General features: G+C 49.5%; 1 protein-coding gene across 1 annotated transcript in view; it reads left to right on the top strand.

The window, feature by feature from the left end:
- The first annotated feature begins 356 nt into the window (after positions 1-356).
- Positions 357-19529, top strand: part of atp6v0a1a (ATPase H+ transporting V0 subunit a1a) — a 26704-nt gene continuing 7531 nt past the window's right edge. Inside the window, exons 1-18 of the mRNA XM_084448837.1 lie at positions 357-447; positions 1606-1777; positions 2762-2840; positions 3282-3379; positions 3505-3633; positions 4392-4474; positions 6723-6849; positions 7194-7276; positions 7462-7555; positions 10012-10224; positions 12249-12399; positions 12932-13071; positions 15922-16088; positions 16804-16894; positions 16989-17107; positions 17580-17796; positions 18445-18552; positions 18920-19027. Coding sequence (XP_084304963.1) covers positions 1661-1777; positions 2762-2840; positions 3282-3379; positions 3505-3633; positions 4392-4474; positions 6723-6849; positions 7194-7276; positions 7462-7555; positions 10012-10224; positions 12249-12399; positions 12932-13071; positions 15922-16088; positions 16804-16894; positions 16989-17107; positions 17580-17796; positions 18445-18552; positions 18920-19027 — 2124 coding nt within the window. The 5' untranslated portion in view covers positions 357-447; positions 1606-1660. The remainder of the gene's footprint in view (positions 448-1605; positions 1778-2761; positions 2841-3281; positions 3380-3504; positions 3634-4391; positions 4475-6722; positions 6850-7193; positions 7277-7461; positions 7556-10011; positions 10225-12248; positions 12400-12931; positions 13072-15921; positions 16089-16803; positions 16895-16988; positions 17108-17579; positions 17797-18444; positions 18553-18919; positions 19028-19529) is intronic.

The raw sequence follows: 19529 nt of genomic DNA, 5'->3' as shown, positions 1-19529 counted from the left end.
CTTTCTACCTATTCTATTCTTGTCCCCATTAAATTAGGAAACGTCATTAAAAATGAAGACCCAAAGTGCTATCAATAATTTATTTAGAGGATGCTATCAACAATTTATTTAGAGGATTTAGAGGAGGATAACCTGATAGCTGCCATCAGACTGTCCATGCATCTCCTGACTGGCTGGACACTACCTGAGTCAGCTACTCTTACTTGGATCTTGCACAGTCAAGGCATGTTTGTACAATCTACAAACAACAATTAACTGAAACAAGGAATAAAAGTAAAGGTCGATTGTTCAAACATGAATCCACTGCTCCCACCCCTGTGTTAGTCAGGAAGTTCACCAGGCCGATCAGCTGATCCCCGAGGTACACAGCTAGCATAGCTAGACGAGCTGTGGATGATAACCTGGGACGAGCTGCTGTTTGACCAGAACTGAAGACCAACTATTACAGTAAGAGTGAACCTTGCATGTTAATGTTATAACGCTATTCGCTGTTTATTAGTAGATATGACCAACTTAAGTCTCTTTAACTCTGATCGCCAACTACAGAAGTTTGTCTGCATTTGTATCAGTAGCCGGCTAGCTGTGCTAGTGCTAGTTATATAAGCTAGCTAGCTAGGTAGACGGCTATGTTAGCTAACCTGACTAGACTAACGACGTTTGTTTGCGTGACTATTTATTTATTTCTATTTTAATAATGACCGTTAGCCTGGTGAGATAGTTAGCTTGCTAGGAGCTCCATATGAGTGTCATTAAGATGGGCTGGTTAAATAGAGCCACCCAACTCACTACGTGTTTCTAGTTTAACTAACGTTAACGTTAGATCATGGTTAACTAGCTAGATAGCATTATGCCATCAGCGAGGTATGGCTAACTATTATGTGTTTGACAGCAGGTAGCTAAACTATCTCAGTCAGTTCACTGAAACAGGTTCAACATCCGCACTAACAGTTCAAGTTAACGTTGGCCAAGAAATATTCGTGTGTGAATGTGATCTTCATACTTTCTGGTAGCTCTCTAGGTATTTAATTTCTAGTAATAGATGAACTCTGGCCAAGATTCAGAACTGACTGAGCCACACTGAGGTCACATGGTCGGGCTTAATCCATAAGCCAGTGCTGTGGCTCTAAGACAGGCATTTTGCACTTCAGAGCTACCTAGGCGAAAGACATCCGATTTTGCATCATCATACCTGGCAAACTTGCTCATGGACTAGCATACAGGTGGAGGAGCTTACATTTGACCAGTATTGTCCCCTCCACTGTTTCAGAGTGCAAATCTTGGAATGATCATGGGATCACCCCAGGGCAATACGTCACATTTTTGGGTTGGTCACATGGCAGCCCCTCACAGTGTAGTGTAAACTATCACACCAGTAACACAGGAGTCTTCATTACTAGCAATTAGGTCTTCCTCTCAGCAGTGCCCGAGAGGGAAGGGGTATGGGGTTTAGCCTATGAGGAATGTGGTAAGACTGCTGTGTTGGACAAGGAAGGTCACAGCCCACACACACCACGAGGGGTTAAAAGACAACAGACAGCCTCCGGCTCTGATAAACTCGAGCCGCTTCTTAAATCGACCTAAAACGGATCCTTTTTCCATCGCTAGACCTCCAGGAGACTGATATTGGCCAGCGCGCTGAGCAGGTCGACCCCACGGCATCATGGGAGAGCTCTTCAGAAGCGAGGAGATGACCCTGGCCCAGCTCTTCCTCCAGTCGGAGGCTGCCTACTGCTGCGTCAGCGAACTCGGGGAGATCGGGATGGTGCAGTTTCGTGACGTGAGTCCTTCTGTGTCCCCGTCACCCCTTCAGCTACTCATCGCTCTTTTCTTGCCTCTTATTCTCTTGTTCGAACCGAGGGTTGACAAACTCCAGCAGACCGTGACCTCTAGGGCTGGGTTTAAAAAATCGATTCATCGATTCTGAATCAAATGATTCGATTCATGAATCCTTGTCCAATCGATCTTTTATTTAATGAATGAATGAATAAATGAAGGTATGAATCGTTCATTAATTCATTCAATGATTCATTCATTCATTCATTTTTGGAAATCAGTATCGATACCCAGCCCTAGTATTGATGTGTTGCATAACTTGGCAGTCATGTAATTAAGGTTACAGCTAAAAAAACAGGTTTTAGTAACACTAACCGAATCGATATTGAATCGAATCGAATCGTGATAATAAATTCTGAACCTTGTGAATTTGGAATCAAATCGATTCTTGAAATTCGACTCGATACCCAGCCCTAGTGACCTCTCCATCTCTCTAACCCGTGAGCTACAGTGGCAGTTTATCTCCCTGAGGGGACAAACCCACAGGATAAGTAAAATGTGCAAAACTTTGGAGAATTTGATACTGTGGGCCGTTGTGTTGTATTTGTGGAAACCAAAGCCATATCATATCAGCCCGCTGGTTGAGAAAGCACATGGCTCCGGCGCTGTCCTCGTCATGTGCTCGCCGCAGTGCTGACCTGTTAGACGAGGCATGGCGAAGCTCTCATGACAGCCGCATGGTCTTCTGGGAAAGCCGGGGTTATAGGACGGTCTCAAACAAAAGCTAGGACTGTACGCGGTTGTACTCTGTTTCGCTGCATGACTTCTGGGCATTGCTTCCTAATAACATAGTATAGTGTAGTTGTTGGTGAGTTATTTTTTTGCCTGTATTAGACATGGTTATTATGAATGATTGTAAAGAATAAAAAAAACAAAAACATTTTAGTTTCAAACTCTGACAGTTATTTTTTCTGTGCCCATATTCCAGTTGAATCCAGATGTAAATGTCTTCCAACGCAAGTTTGTCAATGAAGTGCGTCGATGTGAGGAGATGGACCGCAAGCTAAGTAAGTGGGCTGGGGAATGAAAACTATCCTCTATTCCACTGGTTCCAAACCTTTCTTCCCTAGAGCCCCCCTAACTTACACCTGATGGAATTTGCGCCCCCCCCCCCCCCAGTTGTTGTGAACGTCCAGTCTACATCCTACAGAGGTCTACATTCTACAACGTAGAATTGTAGTGTAGTAGGCTTTTGACCATATCAGACATAATCATGTATTTTGTTATAACTGTGTGACATGTCAATGACATGATTCTTAAACAAATATTTGCATCGCTTAATATGATATTAAGACCTCAATTTATCTGAGGTCTGGCGCCCCCCTGCGATCGTTGGCGCCCAGACCCCAGGTTCTACCCTGCTCTATTCAACCGTCTGAAATCTGCGATGGTCACCTTCTCTGTCCACTGTGCGGTCACCCACACCCAATAAACACTCTCATGTGCAGGGTTTGTGGAGAAGGAGATCAAGAAAGCCAACATTCCCATCATGGACACGGGCGAGAACCCTGAGGTCCCGTTCCCCAGAGACATGATTGACCTGGAGGTACAGTAAAGCTGCTACTGTTTCATATTGGGCTACTGTCTAATATTACCGAATGGCCGCCAGACCACCCACAGCTCAGACCGCAGGGCGCCCCCCCTGACTGTACGTCCACCCCCGTCCTTCAGGCCACGTTCGAGAAGCTGGAGAACGAGTTGAAGGAGATCAACACCAACCAGGAAGCCCTGAAGAAGAACTTCCTGGAGCTGACCGAGCTCAAACACATCCTGAGGCGTACCCAGCAGTTCTTTGATGAGGTGGGTTGAACACTTAACGCGCCTGGGTAAACAGACTCAGTATACACAGGCCCAAGGCCAGCCTTGTGGTGGTGGGGGGTTCGTTTTCCCCCCCCAAAAGTGGACCGTATCGTTTCGATTTGTTGACGGGGGGACGGAGACAGGGGACGGGCAGACGGATTATTTTGATTGTCGGGCGATTTGTTGACGGACGGGGGGAGGATGCGGACCTTTTGTCTGAAATTCTGGTCCTTTGGTCTTAAATTCCGTGAGGTGGGGGGTTAGTTCGATCCACCCGATCCCCCTCTGGCTACTGGCCTGGTACATAAACACGCCCACTCATTCAGGTGTCCTACTGTTCAGTATGTAAATGAACAGGCTTGTGAAGAAACATGTCATTACTTCACCCGGCACTAGACCAGTTAATGCAGCTAGTCTAGTTTCATTATGCAACACCGTTGTGTAGTAATAACGCACACGGACACTCTCTCCCAGACAAGTCTCTCCCACACTGTAGCAGCAGCTACCTTTGACCTGAATCTGTTCCAGTCCACTGCATCCACAAGCAAAAGCTGGGCAAACTTAGACTTTTATGGCCTGTTTTACAATTGATTATGAGGTCAAATGGGGGTAAATCATTCAGCTAAATGTGTAGCTTTTCAACCAATCATTGACCGGTCACATAAACGGCAGCTAGCTGTTTGCTGTGTAATCTTGTGCTGATTCTTTGTTATTCTCTGTCTAATTATAACCTCGTCATGACCTCCGACCCCTTGCAGATGGAGGACCCTAATCTGCTAGAGGAGTCGTCCACTCTGCTGGAGCCCAACGAGGTGGGGAGGGCAGCTCCTCTGAGACTGGGGTGAGTCCCCCCCCCCCCCCCCCCCTCCACTGTGACCACTAGATTAACTAGCTCTTCCTGCTATGACACCGTCTGTGGCAGGCGCTGGAGTATTACAACCAACCAATCCTCGCCTACACACCAGCTTAGGGAGGGGCCGCTAAGGTCAGCTGACAGTGGGCGTGGGGATGGAAGGTGTGTGTGGTATGTGTGTACGTACTCAGTCCATAAGCTGACAGCCTAACCTAGTGGCCAGGCCAATGCTTTCCTAATTAGGCCTACTAGTGCAGTGCCCGTTCCGAACATGTCTGTTTGGAGGCCGATTGCTTGGCCTCCGGTATTGCTTGTGGCTTCCTCTAGAACCATTAATCTGAACAGCTTCACACTCGACGTTGCGCTTTCTTGGGCCCTGAGCAATACACACGCCGAAATTCTATTTCATACAGCGCCCGGTTCTCGAGAGGATCGGAATACAGACAGACGTACAGAGACCCCTGCGTTATAGTACGATGGTGATTACCCTCAAGGCTTGAGAAGGGAAAAGGCCAGGATGTTGGAGAGCCAGAGGTCTCTTTACTTTGTGTGTGTACTGCTGTGTGTACTGTGTGTGTCGTGTGTGTACAGTGCACAATTCTGAATGAAGCCAGAGTAGCTCAATGTTTTGGTTATTGAGTGGCACGCATAGTAATCCGCTGGAAACAGACTCGGGGCTGTGGTTACTGCCGGAGACTTTGGACAGGAACATGTATTTCCCAACAATGCACGCAAGTTGATGTGTGCAAGCTGCTGCGGATGCCCTTCGGGGCAGCATTTCTATTGGTTGGTTTTGGTTTGACAGTGTTTCTATTGGTCGGTTTTGGTTTGATTTGGATGTGTTGGGGAATTTGCCACAAGTTAGAACTTTATAAAACTAAGTCAAGACAACTCCTTATAGGGGCTGGTTTAGTACAAAACAGGCCCTTGTAGGAGAGGTCTAGACTCTGCTACAACACGGAAACACGTTTCCTGTTCGAGTCACACGTATAGCTAAACACTCGGCCTTAAAGGACAATGCTCGTTTTTGACAACCTGGACCTTATTTACGACATATTATAAGACGTTTGACTCACCGAGATCACTTTGGTGTAGTTCGGAGGCCTGTAGAAGAAATTTAAAATCCAGCGCGAGCCAGTATATCCATGTAATGGCGGTGGTGGGGGCACTGAGAATGCAGTTTCTAAAAATCTATTTTCTGCCGCGAAACGGTTGTTTTCATCAATCTGTCTTGATGAATCGCTAGTTGTGCTTACATAGAGCTGGTTACATAGAACTGGTTTTCACATGCCCTGATCTTTAGAAACGTCTTTTGAAACGAAATAGCTTCCTCACTTGCTCCAGCACGCATTCGCACAGCGCGCAATCGTTGCTCCAGCAGGCTGTGCGCATGCGTGCTGGAACAAGTGAGGAAGCTATTTCGTGTCTAAAGACGTTTCTAAAGATCATATTACAGAGGCATGTGAAATACCACAACAGGCCTATGCTCTCTATGTAAGCACAACTAGCGATTCATCAAGACAGATTGATGAAAACAACCGTTTCGCGGCAGAAAATAGATTTTTAGAAACTGCATTCTCAGTGCCCCCACCACCGCCATTACATGGATATACTGGCTCGCGCTGTATTTTAAATTTCTTCTACATGCCTCCGAACTACACCAAAGTGATCTCGGTGAGTCAAACGTCTTATAATATGTCGTAAATAAGGTCCAGGTTGTCAAAAACGAGCATTGTCCTTTAACACGTTGTGTTTAGTTCTTGTGTAATTCTGCGAGACAACTCATCAGTTCTGTTTTCCACCAAGGGCAGAGCTATCTTCCTCCTCACACACATACTGTATCTTGATAGTCAGCAATTTACTAACTTAGTTTGCACGCAACATAGTTCCATGTAACTATGTCAGATTTCAACTCTAGGAATGTCATTCTGGTGACTTCCGGACCGTTTCCACTACTGGGTCCGGTCAGCGTTTCTGGGTAGTGCTCCCATGACCAGACAAGACCTACAGTACGCTCTCAAGCCTCCAAGACATCCTGTCATCCCTTCATTTTGGATCCTACCCTGAACGTTTTGTTAATGATCAATATGACACACTTGGGCGTTGGGGCCCAGCCTTTAGGAACGCTAACTCATTCCCTGCCCCCGAGCTGTATCGGCCTGATGGTCCAGATGTGCCGGATCTTCACGCAGCCTCCTGAGTGGTCGGTCACCTCCGCCCCGTCGTCTCTTCGCAGGTTCGTTGCCGGGGTGATCGGCAGGGAGCGCATCCCCACTTTCGAGAGGATGCTGTGGAGGGTTTGCCGTGGCAACGTGTTCCTGAGGCAGGCGGACATCGAAGACCCTCTGGAGGATCCGACCACCGTCAGTACCTAACGATCTACGATCTAACGACTCATTTAAACCGCCGATTTAAACTAGTGTTGCAAATTTCAAGGAATTTCATTAATCTTTTTCCCAGCATCCCAATTAGCCTTCACTACATGGCGGGAATTATTACATTTCACGCAACTCCTGTTGAAAACGTTCGTTCCCCCCCAAAAAAGTTCTGTTCCATTAACAAGCAATTAATCGAGTAACCAAATCTTACTCGACTAAATTCTTATCGGCAATTAATCGATAGTCGATTAACTATTAACATCCTTCATTTAAACCATTTCCTCTCCTCACTGGACATTTCCTGTCCTGGTTGTATTCGGCCTCCACAGGGTGACCAGGTCCACAAGTCCGTGTTCATCATCTTCTTCCAGGGAGATCAGCTGAAGAACCGAGTGAAGAAAATCTGCGAGGGGTAAGAGACGAATACTTAGTACACACGAAAACAAACAAACACCCAGCACTGCCACGAAGAATACTGTAACGTTACCGGCGTTTGTCCTGTAGACACACAACTCTCAACTCTGTCCTCTCAACTCTGTCCTCTCAACTCTGTCCTCTCAACTCTGTCCTCTCAACTGTGTCTGTGTTGGCGTTCAGGTTCCGCGCGTCCCTGTACCCGTGTCCAGAGACGCCGCAGGAGCGGAAGGAAATGGCTGCCGGGGTCAACACCCGCATCGACGACCTTCAGATGGTAGGGTGTGACCCCTAGCCTAGCACCTCACTATTCACACGCTACCTTTGGAACGGCCCTACGTCCCGCTAGACGATGTCTAAGCTGAACTGAGCCACTCCGGTTTCTCGCTGTTGTAGGCCAGTCTCATCAGGGTTTCCATCGTGTTTTCCCTGAGACCACTTTCTCCTCTCAGCTACCCGGCCCAGACGAAAGCCAGACAGCCAGATATGATGAGCTGGAGCTACAGAGAGAGACATGAAATTAGATCAGCTCTCGGATCAATGTTGGAGTAATGAATAGAGTTTATCTTTCTAATGACGGCTCTGAGGAGCTGCTCCTAGATCAGATTAGCGAGGCCTCCGGATTGAGTTATCTTTTTTTTTTGCTGCTACTGTGCTGCTTCTGTCCGAGAGCGCCAGGGCTACTCTGACCGAGAGGGATGACCGTCCCGGGGGGGGGGGGGGGGCGCGCCTGGGGGGCACGCTGGGGGGGCGTGGCACGAGAGGCGGGGGGGGTCCGTGCCAGGTCCTGACCCGTCTTGTGCCGGTCCCTGGCGGGGCAGCGGTGTGAAGTTGAGGACAGATATCGCCTGACCACAGCCCACACCCCGCAACACCCCTGACCACTCCGGGCCCAGTGACTCACTGCATGACAAGTGAACGGGCCGTGCCCAAAACACACACACACACACACACACACACACCCAACACCAACTGCTGGTCACTCCTGTGGTCCAATCCTGTCTCTTATCACCATGGGCTTGTTTTGCCAGTCTGTTGACCAGGCTGTGAGGGACAAAGGCTTTTAAGCCCGAAACCGGCCTGTGAGCTTGAGCACCGGAGTCATGGATCCATCATCCCTCTAACGAGCGGAACCTAAGCCCCCCCGGTGGGACTATCGAGGGGTGGTACCGTATTTTAGCGATACACTCGCGGGTCCGAGGCATCCTCTCCTTCTTTGGCTCGGAAAACGGGAGCGTTCATTCACGCTGCGTTCGGCCAATCACACCCAGACCGCTGACCACCCACCAACACTTGGGCCCTGCATACTGTAGTGGACACACTCACTACTCTGGAATGGGCTTAGCTACAATCCTCTGAAGTGACTCACTCACATGCTACTTCACCCAAGGTGTGTGTGTGTGTGTGCGTGTGTGTGTGTGTGTGTTCCAGTGGTATGTGTTTGTGCAGCTCCATGTCTCAGGATCAGATATGGTTACAGCCGCCGTCTGGGACTGAGAGAGAGAGAGGGAGAGAGAGAGAGAGAGGGAGAGAGGGAGAGAGAGAGGGAGAGAGAGAGAGGGGAGGGAGAGAGAGAGAGGGGAGAGAGAGAGAGGGGGGAGATGGAAGAGAGGAGAGAGAGAGAGGGGGGAGAGGGAAGAGAGGAGAGAGAGAGAGGGGGGAGAGGGTGAGAGGGAAGAGAGAGAGAGAGGGGGGAGAGAGAGAAGAGAGGAGAGAGAGAGAGGAGAGAGGGAGAGAGAGAGAGAGGGAGAGAGAGAGAGAGAGGGGAGAGGGAGAGAGAGGGGGAGAGATAGAGAGAGAGGGGAGAGAGAGAGAGAGAGACATAGTCTGCCTCACCCTTGGCACAGCCCCTTGTCCCCTCAGCCCTTGTCCCACGCCTCCCAGCGCCTGGGAATGCTGGCCTTGCTGTTTGCGGGGCCACTGTTTAGCCCGTCGCTACGTGGGCAGCAGGGCGCCGTGGCCAGGGGAGAGGGGCGGGGGCGGAGTTGCCAGTTAGGGAGCGAACAGCTATGCGCGTGGGCGTGTGTGTGTGGGTGTGTGTGGGTGGGCAGCATGGCGGGGGGCGCAGGGCGGAGGTATAGTATCCCCATCGCTATCCGCTTTCCATGAGACATGGTCTTCGCTTGAGTCACCCTGGGACATACCTGGGAATGTCCCCTCCGAAGATGACGGGAAACCATCAGGGTCAGACAGGCTAGCGTCCCTCATGATCACATAGCTCGCAGTAAACACCCCTATTAGTGTGAACCCCTCTAAATAACAAGGACTATATAGTATGATTGATGGTGACCGCTGCGTTCGGCCATCTTGGGCGCGTGTATAGTCGAATGTAGGGCTCACGACTCGTAATGGTGTTGAGCGGAAATGACCGGACACTTCGGGGGGGATTGCCCTGAGTTTGGGGGCTGTGACCCTGACCCGCATGTTCCCTTAGCGCTAGCCGCGTATAGCCGCGTATAGCCAGACCTATTTCCATACTTCCTTTACACTGTGCTAGCTCTGGACAACAGTCTGACTGGACTGTATTTCTTTAAACCAATCACAGTCGTGTTGGCCGGAGCAGTTGCTAGGCTGTCGTTGTTTCACGTAGCCTGGATTGAATCTGATTGGGCGGGGAATCGGATCGGTCACTGCTGATTGGGCGGTCGTAAACCAATGACGAGGCTTATCCCCCGAAACCTACACCCGCCGAGTTGGACCCCCCCGGCTCTAACGCCCCGCCCCCCCCCCCAGGTGCTGAACCAGACGGAGGATCACCGGCAGAGGGTCCTGCAGGCGGCCGCCAAGACGGTGCGCGTGTGGTTCATCAAGGTGCGGAAGATGAAGGCCATCTACCACACGCTCAACCTCTGCAACATCGACGTCACCCAGAAGTGCCTGATCGCCGAGGTGTGGTGCCCCGTCTCCGACCTGGAGTCCATCCAGTTCGCCCTGCGCAGGGGCACGGTGAGTGGAGGTCACGCAGAGGTCACGCAGAGGTCACACGCTCCTTATGTTGTCGGAATAAGACGCTCATATGTTATCAAAGACGCTGTATCACGAGTTCCGCTTTGAATAAGAACAGAACTGTTAGCAGTTAAAGCTGCACTCGTTGATTTTATTTGACCACTAGATTGCGTTAAGGGACACACGCAAACTTATGGTTATTACGAATGGCCAGAACCATATAAGGCATGGAGGGGCGGAGCAAAGGCATGGGCGAGCTATTGACAACACGGGCAGAAATGCTGGAATAACAACAGACAGGCCACCAGTAGGGAGGAGTCATTGAAGTAGGACGCCATTAGGACATTAGAACTACGTCCTAACAGGCTATTAGAACCTATCTTTAGATCATCAAGTCCCAGAACTTCCAGACATGCTAGTCCCAGCCCCAGTGACCCGTGGTCCACACCGCGCGAAGCGTGGATATGGGGGGATTTTACACCTGTAAGGAGGCCAAATACCAGTCTCAGATGTTCCTGGTCACACTCAGGAGGACGTCGGGGGTCGGGGGTCGGGAAAATAGTTTAAACGTAGCAAAAGCCCAACCATAACAGGGGCCTGGGGATACATTCCTCAATCTGGCTTCCTATCAGCGTGGCCTACAAATCCCAGCCTCTGCTCCTATCTCCATGCCTGCCATGGAGTCTGCCTGTAGGCAGTTGACACCCAATCTGGATGTCGATCTATAGTCCCGTTCTATTCATGCCAGCAGCGGCTTAGTCCTGTCACGCACGCCACTCCCTCTCCGCGCCCAATTTATCCCCGGGGCTATTTTTACCCCTAATGTCCTGTTGGGGAAACACAAGGCCATGGCAGTCCGTCCAGATCCAGCCAGATCATACCTGCTTCTCCGCCCTCTCGTCTCCCGTGAGAGACCGCTGACCCGGAGCGGGTCGGTGTTGGGGGAGGGGTCAGCCCGGAGGTATGACGGATTCCCCTCCAGACCACCTGATGCTCGCTTTGTCTGACTTATAGACGCCAACGTTGCCAGCGCTAAAGAGCGAAGGCAGAGAAAAGGTCACGGCGCCCAAAAGGCCGACAGCCTGATGTTGAAAGCGGCGGGATTCCTCTCATTCCTGGAGGCTAGTAGAGGAGGGGAGGAGGAGAGGAGGAGAGGAGAGGAGGGGAGGGGAGGAAGAGAGGAGAGGAGGGGAACTCTGGCTCACCGGCTGGGCCCGCTACCAGGAACACACCGTCCTATTGTTTGACAGATTCACGTCAGATTGAGCAACTCCTTTCCTGTAGACTTTAGATGGTTCCGGTTGCTAATACCTTCTGTTCTTGCCAACTACTACGGGAGTGTAAGACTATACAGCTGGATTGTGGCGGCAGGGTTTCCGCCGGTGTAGCGCAAACCCAGCGGCCTGCCGGGCCTAAGTTAACCCCACGCCTGGCGTTAGCTTCGGGGGATCATTTGTTTTTAAATGTATTTAACTCGCTATCGGGCCTAGCATCTCTTCGGGGTGAGACCCTGGGTAGGGTTGTGTGGTGCGGCCAGTGTGTGTTCTGGTCAGAGTGTGTTCTGGTCAGTGTGTGTTCTGGTCAGAGTGTGTTCTGGTCAGTGTGTGTTCTGGTCAGAGTGTGTTCTGGTCAGAGCGTGTTCTGGTCAGAGTGTGTTCTGGTCAGAGCGTGTTCTGGTCAGAGCGTGTTCTGGTCAGAGCGTGTTCTGGTCAGAGTGTGTTCTGGTCAGGGTGTGTTCTGGTCAGTGTGTGTTCTGGTGAGAGTGTGTTCTGGTCAGAGCGTGTTCTGGTCAGTGTGTGTTCTGGTCAGAGCGTGTTCTGGTCAGTGTGTGTTCTTTTCAGAGCGTGTTCTGTTCAGAGCGTGTTCTGGTCAGAGCGTGTTCTGGTCAGTGTGTGTTCTGGTCAGAGCGTGTTCTGGTCAGTGTGTGTTCTGGTCAGAGTGTGTTCTGGTCAGTGTGTGTTCTGGTCAGAGTGTGTGTTCTGGTCAGAGTGCTGAGTTCTGACCCGCCTTACTGTGGTCCGCAGGAGAAGAGCGGCTCCACCGTGCCCTCCATCCTCAACAGGATGCAGACCAAGCAGACTCCGCCCACCTACAACAAGACCAACAAGTTCACCTCCGGCTTCCAGAACATCGTGGACGCCTACGGCATCGGCAACTACCGGGAGATCAACCCAGGTTCGACCTCCTCTCCGTCTACTTCCAGGTCCTCAATAGGCTATATGCACAACTCCCAATACTTCCCGAAATTAGACATGCATCTCTATTTCCTGTGAACACTATTGGATGAGGTGATTAATCAGGTGTGCCTGACTGCAGCATAATGATCAGGCACACCTGAATAATAATTTCATCCAATAGTGTAGGACAGGAAATAGAGAAGCATGTCTAATTTCAGGAAGTACTGGAGTTGTGCATATAGCCTATTCATGTTGTTGTGTCCCGTGTGTGTTTAGTGACCGACCGTCTTATATAGGGTGTTCAGAACACGTGTTCAGGGCCGGTTTACCCGGCTGTGTATGTGTGTATAACAGAACCGCAGCAGGTGCCAAGTGCAGCGATCCAATTAGCCCCACCCGTCATTATCACTGTTCATCACTCAACGCCATGCGTCTTTCTTCTTCGCTATCGTGTTCCGCGGTCTGTTGGGTGTCGTCCGTGCGTGGGCGTGAGCTCGCCATCTCCTCATGTTCTCCCCCCCCCCCACCAGCTCCATACACCATCATCACCTTCCCCTTCCTGTTCGCCGTCATGTTCGGGGACCTGGGTCACGGCGTGCTCATGACCTGCGCCGCCCTCTACCTGGTCCTGAGGGAGAGCCGGCTGATGGCGCAGAAGAACGACAACGAGGTACCCGACGCCATGCTCGCACCCGCCGTCACAACCAGCCCCCCCCAAACCCCGCTCACCCATCACACCCACCCCCCTAGCTCCGTGACCGGGTGGGCTCAGCCCCCTGCCTGGTTATGTAGAATAGGGATGGGAATTTCGACTAATTTTAAAACCGAGTAACCTAACCTGATCCTACTCGAGTAACCGATTACTCAAAAAAAAGATTACTCAAAAAAAGATACCGTCCAGACCAGGGGTGTCAAACATACGGCCCGCGGGCCAAAACCGGCCCGCCAGATGGTTCAAACCGGCCCACGAGACGACGTCCAAAATTAATAAAAAGGAACAGATATTCCAAATTTGTCCAGCAGAGGTCGCACTGACATAACGAGAGATCCGGAAATAAACAGCACGTGACAGCAACGCGCCCAGAATCATCTGGCAATCTTGCCTTATCGTTATTAAGCTCTTGTTGTCAAAATTACCCACGGTTGCACCGTCATTACCAAAATGTCTGTCAAAACGGAGAAAAGTTGACACAGAGTGCAGAGTTTTCCAAGAAAAATGGACTGATTCTTATTTATTCACAGAAGTGAAAGGGAAACCTGTGTGCTTGGTGTGTAATCAGCAAGTTTCAGTGCTCAAAGAATATAATATTCGACGCCACTATGAGACTCATCATGGTGAAAAATACAACCATTTGCGAGGACAACTGAGAATAGAGAAGATAAATGAATTGTTAGTGGGTCTGAAGAAACAGCAGTCTGTTTTTACCCGTAGCCGAGAGGTCAGTGATGCAGCGGTGAAAGCTAGCTACCTTATTGCTAACGAGTTAATGTTAGGATCCAAGCCATTTTCTGAGGGCGAGTTCGTGAAAACATGCTGAAGGCTGCAGAAACCGTGTGCCCTGAAAAGCGACAGGCCTTTGCCAACATTAGCCTAACGAGGAACACTGTCGCAGATAGAATTTCAGATCTCTCGGCAGACTTGGACAGCCAAATGAATCACAAAGTCAAGTCATTTGTTGCATTTTCGGTTGCAATTGATGAGAGCACTCTGAAGAATACAGTTCTGTTAAAAATAACATTTACTGTGGTAATGTAATATTTAAAGACCATGAACATTGTGCAGTATAATATCAGTCAGCAGCTTCAGCACAAAATAGTTTGGTCTGGTGTAACTCTATTGCTCATACACTGCTATCACTTTTATGGGTTTTTGAAATGTACAAATTTAATACATTTACAAGGCAGGGTGATAACGTTCTTCATAGCTCCCACTTTAGTTTGTGCATAGTGTGGTGAGTCAGTTCAGGTGGTCAGATGTGAAAATGTATCTACTGTACATTAAAATAAACAAGTTGTTTTAATCAAAGTGAAATGCCATTTTTTCAGTTCCATAGGCCTATCTGTGAATAAATGTTTTGTGCCTTTGTAGATCCACTGTGATCTGTGAGTTATAATGCACATATATAGGCTAAATGATAAATTAAGGCATAATATTGAAATATTGAAAAACAAAGGTAAAGATTTGGAGTTGACGTTATTTCTAGGTTATTTTGCTATTATTTTACTGGCCCGGCCCACTTGAGATCAGATTGGGCTCTATGTGGCCCCTGAAGCAAAATGAGTTTGACACCCCTGGTCCAGACAGAGCGCATTTAACCCCGGCCCCCTCGGAGGGGAAAACGTTTTTTTCCGCCGTTATTACCGTGGCGGTGCTTTCATGTCTCGTCCATGCCCTTGCAAATAAACATATTTAAAAGCTGATGTGTGGTTGGATGCATTACTTATCAGATTGAATAACCCACAGGTTTTCATGAAGCTATCGGAATCGAAAAACGCAGCCTTTTAATTTGGATGCACTGCCCAGCTCAAATAGCCTATTAAGCCTATCGTTAGGCTACTCTGAAAACTCTAAGCCTACAATATGCAACCAGACCTCTAATTTACTAATATAAATTAAGTATTAAACCAAGCCTTTACTGCCGATGCCGGATAACAAGTGAATTAATTTTTAGCGTTATCTAAAAAGCACCGCGGCACTCACTGCCTATTTCCAATTTATTGGACAATAATGGATGTTTCGGCGTCAAGCCTTCATTAGAGAAATGTCCATGCAAAACTAAATAGATTTATTGAACAACAGGCCTATTCATTCAATATTTCTTTATAGGCTGGAAAACGAGTAGGCTATACGCGCATGGACCTGTGCCGGAGCGCTCTTAAAAAGACTCCATATACAGTACAGCGCTTTTCTCCAGGCAGCCGCCAACGCTCTATCCTCTTTGGTAACAATTGAAGAAGGGCACAGGCGCTCAGAAATGCGCGCTTTCACGGCCAAACATGCCATATTGTATAGCCTTTAGATTAACCGAGTAGTATTTATTTTCCGACTAGCAGATTGCCTACTCGGGTACTCGAGAAATCGGTTAACCGTGCACATCCCTAATGTAGAACATCATCACCTACCGTACCTATCGGTCATCTGCATACTGTTCACATGAGGGTTGAGAGACCGACTCGTTGGTAGAAGCGCGTCGTCGTGCGATGAGTCCGCTGGCCTGTGGCTGAGGCCCGTTCCCCTCTCTCCCTCCCCCCAGATGTTCAGCATGGTGTTACCCTCTCTCCCTCCCCCCAGATGTTCAGCATGGTGTTACCCTCTCTCCCTCCCCTCAGATGTTCAGCATGGTGTTCCCCTCTCTCCCTCCCCCCAGATGTTCAGCATGGTGTTCCCCTCTCTCCCTCCCCCCAGATGTTCAGCATGGTGTTCCCCTCTCTCCCTCCCCCCAGATGTTCAGCATGGTGTTCCCCTCTCTCCCTCCCCCCAGATGTTCAGCATGGTGTTACCCTCTCTCCCTCCCCCCAGATGTTCAGCATGGTGTTTGCCGGCCGCTACATCATCCTGCTGATGGGGATCTTCTCCGTCTACACGGGCCTCATCTACAACGACTGCTTCTCCAAGTCTCTCAACGTGTTCGGGTCGGGCTGGAGCGTGAGGCCCATGTTCGACGTCCGCGTCGGAGGCAACTGGACGTGAGTATCTCTGCTTGTGGGACCGGAGATGTGCGCTTGCTTTGTAGCGTGACCTGTAAACTGACGAGGGACGCACCGATATGAGAATTTTGGCCGATACCGATAACCGATATTTACATTACCGTTATGGCCGATAACCAATATTTACATTACCGTTATGGCCGATAACCGATATTTACATTACGGTTATGGCCGATAACCGATATTTACATTACCGTTATGGCCGATAACCGATATTTACATTACCGTTATGGCCGATAACCGATATTTACATTACGGTTATGGCCAATAACCGATATTTACATTACCGTTATGGCCGATAACCGATATTTTTACCGTTATGGCTGATAACCGATATTTACATTACCGTTATGGCCAATAACCGATATTTACCGATGTCGATATGGTCTGTATAAAAACACGTTTCCATGATAATCAAATGTTATACATACTGAAAACCACATGTAAACATCGTCTTCTCTTTTATGAAACATTTGGAAAAGCCGATAAATCATAGATTTACCACATTGTTTCTCTCAAAAACAACACACACAACAGCAGCTAGACAGAAATAATTATCTGCTGTTCACATCGGCCCTGTTTTGCACATCAGACCGATACCGATATATTAAAAAATGACTAACATCGTCCGATACCGATATGATCGCCGATATATCGTGCTTCCCTAAAACTGACTGTTTGATGCTCTGCCCAGGTTTTCATTGCTTGAGGAAACCAACGTTTTGCAGTTGGACCCGGCCGTAAGTGGAGTATTCAAAGGACCTTACCCGATCGGTATTGACCCGGTGAGTACTCAGAAGCCGCTTTGAGACCCGTACTTGTGACTCCATACTTATCGGCGACGTCTGACTCTTGATCTTTCACCGTGACGCCGTTCAGATCTGGAGCCTCTCCAGCAACAAGCTGACCTTCCTCAACTCCTTCAAGATGAAGATGTCCGTCATCCTGGGCGTCATCCACATGCTGTTCGGGGTGACGCTCAGCCTCTTCAACCACCTGTGGGTCTCTCTCTCTCTCTCTCTCTGTCTCTCTCTCCCTCCCTCTCTCTCTCCCTCTCTCACCCTCTCTCTCTCTCTCCCTCCCTCTCTCTCTCTCTCTCTCTCTCTCTCCCTCTCTCCCTCCCTCTCTCTCTCTCCCTCTCTCTTGCTCTCTCTCTCCCTCTCTCCCTCTCTCTCTCCCTCTCTCTCCCTCTCTCCCTCCCTCTCTCTCTCTCTCTCCCTCTCTCTCTCTCTCTCTCTCCCTCTCTCCCTCCTTCTCTCTCTCTCCCTCCCTCTCTCTCTCTCTCCCTCTCTCTCTCACTTCTGCCTCTGTCTCCCTCTTTGATCATCTTTAGGATTGAAGGATATTTATTGGTCATATGTACAGGATATGGGTGCCATGTACAGTGAAACGGTTAAATACTGTAGTTGTGTTGGTGTGTGTGTGGATTCCTGGTGTTGAGCTCAACCCTGTCTGGTGTTTCCCCTTTAGCTACTTCAAGAAGACCCTGAACATCTACCTGGGCTTCATCCCGGAGATCGTCTTCATGTCCAGCCTGTTCGGCTACCTGGTCCTGCTGGTGTTCTACAAGTGGATAGCGTACGACGCGCAAACGTCCCGGGACGCCCCCAGCCTGCTCATCGCCTTCATCAACATGTTCCTGTTCAACTACAGCGACCCCACCAACAAGCCCCTCTACCGGGGGCAGGTGAGACGCGCTCGTCCGCCCGCTTTTTAGTTATACTTGTGGTGCGTTCAAGACAACTCAGGACTCGGGAATTCCTGACCTCCGACGCTCGGCCAACTCGGGATAACAAGTCGGGAACTCGGGTATCATTTTGAGCCCCGAGTTGACGTCACAACATGGCGGCATATAACGTTGACTATAATAATTTAATTATTATAAAGTGTTTGTTGACGTTTTAACATGTAATTTGATGTGTAATTGTGCAATACATGTTTGTATTCTATATATGTCTCTGATTATCGCAGTGTGTGGACTTTAACAGCTATTTTACAGGCGAAATTAGCTAGCCAGCTGTTTTGCTAGCAAATGTTAACAAACATAGCTAACATTAGCTAGCTAGCTCACGTTACTTACTTTTTTCTCCCGAGTTAAAATCGTCATGAATGCAATGATGTCGGGGGTCGGGATTCCCAACTTAGGAATTCCAGAGTCCCGAGTTGTTTTAAACGCACCATTAGTTTATTTAAGCAGGGACTCCCCTTTGATCTGGTGATTGATTCAGTGAGGGAGCCCAGCCATATGAAACTTACACAAGGCTAAGCCCGTTCGTTCAAATGTACAAATCCTCATCGTCTCTCGCCCTCCTCCTCCTCCCTCCTCTCTCTGCAGATGGCCGTCCAGACGTTGCTGGTGGTGATCGCGCTGGCGTGCGTTCCCTGCATGCTGATAGTGAAGACCCTGGTTCTACGGCGACAGTACCTCTGGAAGAAGAACCTGGTATGTTCCACGCGCGCCACAGAACCATACAATATACACAGTACTTTATTTTATTTATTGAACCTTTATTTAACCAGATAAAACTGGTTGAGATGAAAGGAAATCTCTTTTTCAAGACTGACCTGTCCAAGATGGCCGCACACAATAAAAACACAACCATCCAGGTTTCATATATGCAGAACAACAATAAAACATGAATAGAAATAGAGCACAGCCTCTCATAAAACACTCTTTTAGCTCTGCGCATGAGTTATTTACACTCCGAACCCCGAACTATGTGGAGCTAAGCAGAGTGTCGGGTTACGGGTGGAGAGGCCCCGCCCCCTAACCGCCCCTGTCCCCCCTGTCCCCCTCCTCGCTCCCCCAGGGCACGCAGAACTTCGGGGGGATCCGGGTGGGCAACGGGCCCACGGAGGACGAGGCGGAGATCATCCAGCACGACCAGCTCTCCCAGCACTCGGAGGAGGAGCCTGAGGTGAGGGTCCCCCCCTCCCCCGTCCTCCCCCCCCCCCCCTGCTCTCTGGCTAGCCCGGGCTAGCTCTCCTGTCTGGCCACAGCCTACACAGCGTCGTCGATGGCGGCGGAGGAGCAGAACAGCTCCGGAACGAGCCGGGATGGAATAACCTTGAATAATTGAAGCCGTCGGCCGCGCTTGTAAAGCCAGACCGAGCTGAGAGATCGTGTTTCCTGTCCCCTCACAAGCATAGATTAGTAGTTCTGAAGCCTTGCTATAACACCAGAGGCTAACGAGGCCTCAAATGATTGACCTCAGACCGTCGTACTCCCGAGTGACCTTTGAAGTCAAAAGACATTTTATTTGATCGAATGTTTATAGAGGCGTTAATGACCGAACACAGATATAAACGCCTCTGTCCTTTAGACCGCTGTTCTACTGGGCTGCCTCATGTCCGGCTGTCTGTGTGTGTGTGTGTGTGTGTGTGTGTGTGTGTGTGTGTGTGTGTGTGTGTGTGTGTGTG

This window comes from Borostomias antarcticus (genome assembly GCF_949987555.1).
Source record: "Borostomias antarcticus genome assembly, chromosome: 14".
NCBI classification, from domain to species: Eukaryota; Metazoa; Chordata; class Actinopteri; order Stomiiformes; family Stomiidae; genus Borostomias; species Borostomias antarcticus.
Note: the sequence above shows the minus strand (reverse complement) of the source record. Positions and strands in the feature narration are given on the sequence as shown.